The sequence below is a fragment of the Pterocles gutturalis genome, unplaced genomic scaffold, assembly GCF_000699245.1.
Source record: "Pterocles gutturalis isolate BGI_N339 unplaced genomic scaffold, ASM69924v1 scaffold32553, whole genome shotgun sequence".
In the NCBI taxonomy this organism is placed as follows: domain Eukaryota; kingdom Metazoa; phylum Chordata; class Aves; order Pterocliformes; family Pteroclidae; genus Pterocles; species Pterocles gutturalis.
In genome coordinates, this window is record NW_010126740.1 from 11,308 (window position 1) to 15,259 (window position 3,952).

Genomic DNA, 3,952 nt, shown 5'->3' on the forward strand with positions numbered 1-3,952 from the left:
ACAGATGTTGCATCATCCCTGTCCCCTGCACCTACAGCACTGGGCTCCAATGTTGCTTGCTCTTAAGACATGTTTTATCAGAGGAACAACATCAGAGAGATTTCAAAATTCATCAAGGTGAATATCTAATTTGCATCCATTCCAATCAGTTCAGAAGTCTGTATCTTTGGTTTCTTCTAAATTCACTGCTATTATTCATCAGAGTTTTATGTTTAGACTATGAAAATTCTGAGGTTGGGGCAGTTTGCATATGGGTCTTCAGAGATTAATCAGCACTGCTCTGGCTGGGGCTATTACGAGCAATGCCTGCTGCTGGTTGTTTTTTTGGTAATGGAAAGTTTGATTTTCAGCACAGTTACAGATATTCAGCACTTTGCAGATCTGTCCTCGAGACCTTAGAGAGCTTGATCTCTGGAATAGTATGACAATACAAACCCACAGTTTGGTAATTAGCATCACAACAGAATTTCACCTTTTTCCAAGAAACAATCTCCTATTCAATTCAGTATTATGTGAACTACTTTTGAGGACACAAGCATTTCACAAGTAGATGCCAGAGGAGTCATTAAATAATACAAATATTAAATATGTCATAAATACAATAACTTGAAGAAATGCCATTTTGGCACAATGCTTCTTTGCAAAAGTGTATAAGAATAAAGCATAATATACAGAAATGCCTAAGACAATTTTAAAACATTCATAAGTATTGTATTTACATTAACATTGGCTAATGTTAGTTCAATTTAGAAATGTGAACATTAATAACATTTTAAAAACATTACAGAAGAAACAAAATGATGTGAAACACTGTACAAACTCATACTCAACTAAACATCCAACTGGTTCATGATCTTTGTCTGTTTTACTTTGATCACAGAAAAATATGAAGCAGCCATTTAGATAAATCTTGCCAGATTTGTGTAATTATTATTTTTTAATTTCTAGTTTGAAGGCACAGGAAACAACCATCAATAATTTATTCTTAGCAAAAGCGGCAGCAGCAACAACGAAATCTGCCCCAGCGTAGTCTCACGTGTGCACCACCAGTGTGTCCCAGGGGGCTCCCATCTATGGGGAGAAGGGCTGCGTTCTCCAGGCTGCCAGCCCTTCCTCGTCAGTAAGGCACTTAATTCTTGTACGGGCTCCTACACACTGAAAGCTGGATCAGTACCAAAAGGGAGGTGTTAGCTTGAGCAGAAATGAAACACAAGTTCAACAAACATTCAGTGGTGGCATAACAACAGTTCCTGACACCACTTGGAAATGTATAAATTTTCTATATCCTTCAGTGCATTCCAGATTTAATTGCAAAAAAAGTACAATTTACTAATTATAAAATGTGAAGCATTAAAACTGTACATTTTAAGAATTTCAGGACAGCGCAAGATCTTGACTAATACAGTAAAAGTACTTTATGAGGCCACTGTTTGCCATCTAATTCTCCCCAGAACATGCAAGGTAGATAAAGCTGCATACTGAAGCATTAGGAACATTTTCAAGGCTCTTGTTGAAAGACTTCCTTGTTTTTAATATTTTCCACTGGTTAACCACAAACGTTAACAACAGAGTACGTGTATGAGAATCTGATCATGTACCTCCTCAAGAACTAAAAATTTCAACCATAAGAATGGGTCCTACATTGTTCTCCTCAGAAGGAAGTTTTTTTTGTCCAGCTCTGAAGATAAAAGTGGTTCTGAATTCATATGAGGAAAAGAGCTAGTCCAAAAAAACCCCACAGTTTTTAAGATTTCAGTTTGAGTCAAAGTAAATAACTTAGTTTATTCCACATGTCCTTAGCAAAGCAATATTTTCACCAATGATACTGGTGGACAGAATTTGTTGTAGGAGACAAACAGAAATAAGAAATATCACTCCTGTAGCATCCTCAAGGAGCTGCTGGCCCGTGCACTATGACAAAACTTCCCATGGACATCAGCATGTAAATACTTGTGTGCTGCATTCTGCAGCCCGCAGCTGGTGTTGGGCACTTCTTATTTGTGTCAGCAGCTAACTACTAGCTGCCACCTTTTTGGTCTTTGCCACTATTACAGGTCTTTTGAATGTCAGATGAATCTGGTATCTCTTTGTTTTCTTCTCTTAGCTCTCCTTCCTGTGATTCTTTTGACATTTTCAATTTTAAGCTGTCAGTCTTGTGATTAATGGATGAATTCAGCCTGGATGAGTTCAATCTCCATCTTCTCAGACTCCTATAAAAATCTTTTCTGACGTTTTCACTAACCAGCACGTAGATGATTGGATCGGCAACGCTGTTTGCAGTGGCTAAACACAGAAACACCGTAAAAATTGAATATATATCTTTTTCAAATGGACATGAGCAATTCTGATGAAACATAAAGTATATGGATCTTATTAAGAGTACCACATGGTAGGGAGCAAAGCAGATCAGGAAAATGACAATAATGGCAATAGCCAGATACTTCACTTTGGCTTTTTGGTGACAAGTCAAGCTGCTGCTTGTTTTTGTGCTTTGGAAAATTTTGTAGTTTGTGAAAATGAGGACTGTGAAAGGTATGGCAAATCCAAATAGGAATCTGGCAAAGCTAAAAGAAGCCAATTTTATGTCAAGGGGCAAAGTCTCAAAGCAAGTCTTGTTATCCATATCTTGTGGATTATCTTCCATGTAAAATACTGGAATGTGGATTATTGCAACCACAGCAAAGAGGAAACACACTATTATGATTGCCTTTTTCTGTCCTCTTCTCCCCCTTGACTCCAGAGCATACACCAGTGCCACATAACGATCCACAGAAATGCAGCACAAAAGCAGAATGCTGATGTAGATGTTGCAGAAAAAGATGAATCCTGTTACTCTGCAAGCCTTTACACCCATCTTCCACTGGTGCTCATTTTGCACGTAGATAATCCAGAGAGGCAAGGTACTTAAATACATCAGCTCACACAACGATAAACTGAAAATGTAGATGGCGATTACTTTATTCCTTTGGATTTGTACAAACGTAAGCAGGGAAGTTAAGCAATTTGCCGGAAGGCCTATGGCAAAAACGATGCTGTAAACAGCAACCAGGAGTGTCTTGCTGTCTTTGTAGGGAACTCCTGTGCAAGTGGAGCTGTTATTTGTGTCTGTACAATTTTCCATTATTCTGTTTTCAGCTGATGTTTCCTGAGAATCACAAGACAAGGTGGAGAGTTAGCATTTGCATCACTTAGAAATGTATCGGTAAAGGTTATGGTCCCATAGGTGCCAACAGGACATGTCAGGGGAACTAGTGGGTTGCTTGTCTTGGGGAAGCATCTAAGACAGGCAAGTTTTCCAAGAACTCCTGTTGTGTCCCCTGGGAATCAGGTCTGGCTTACTTCCAGGAAAGAGTAAACCTCACAAGGAATTTCTTGCCTACAGTGTGCCTATTCACTAAAACAGGGTATTCAGACTGTCCCTAAACCAGGCTGCCTCATAAATTAGACAGAGCTGCTGAGCAATTACTAAAGTCACTTCCCAGAGGAAATTAAGGGCATTAGTCTTAAATTCTTTTTTTTTTTTTTTTTTTTTTTTTTAACCTGAGTAACAAAAAATGCAAACCATAGAGATTTCAGAGGCAGACTTTCAAAAGATATAATTTGTGGTTGATCAGATGGGGGAATTGTCTGAAGTGGGTGGTGATAGTTCTTATGTCAGAGACTACCCAGCATACAGGAACCGGAATCTGGCCACTGGTGTGTACCTCCACACTGTATTACAACATCGTGATTCAGATCCAGCTAATTCATGCTTTTTCTCCTCCCTCCTCCTAATGAATAGCTGCAGCTGAAGCACATAAACTTGTGGAGTTGGCTGTGGAGTCTCCAATCTTGGAGACACTTGGGAGTTGTCTTGACATGGTCCTGGGCAACTTCTTCAGGTGGCCCTACTTGAGCAGGAGGGTTGGACAAAGTGACCTCCAGAGGTCCCTTCTAACCTCAGCCATTCTGT

The 3,952-nt window shown here is 39.3% G+C and overlaps 1 protein-coding gene across 1 annotated transcript; it reads right to left on the bottom strand.

Moving 5' to 3' along the window:
• Window positions 1-145: 145 nt before the first annotated feature.
• Window positions 146-3,121, bottom strand: GPR132 (G protein-coupled receptor 132). The gene is made up of 3 exons (XM_010079079.1): window positions 2,053-3,121; window positions 1,575-1,609; window positions 146-217 (listed from the first exon to the last, which is right to left on the bottom strand). Exons 1-3 carry the CDS (start codon window positions 3,119-3,121, stop codon window positions 146-148), a joined length of 1,176 nt encoding a protein of 391 aa, XP_010077381.1.
• Between the last annotated feature and the right edge of the window lie 831 nt (window positions 3,122-3,952).

Coding starts and splice junctions, on each gene's coding strand:
- GPR132 (XM_010079079.1), bottom strand. CDS start 3,121: ATGGAAAATTGTACAGACACAAATAACAGCTCCACTTGCACAGGAGTT. Junction 1,610..2,052: donor ATCTGACATTCAAAAGACCT/GTAATAGTGGCA, acceptor TGAAATTTTTAG/TTCTTGAGGAGGTACATGAT. Junction 218..1,574: donor ATGATCAGATTCTCATACAC/GTACTCTGTTGT, acceptor GAATTTTCATAG/TCTAAACATAAAACTCTGAT.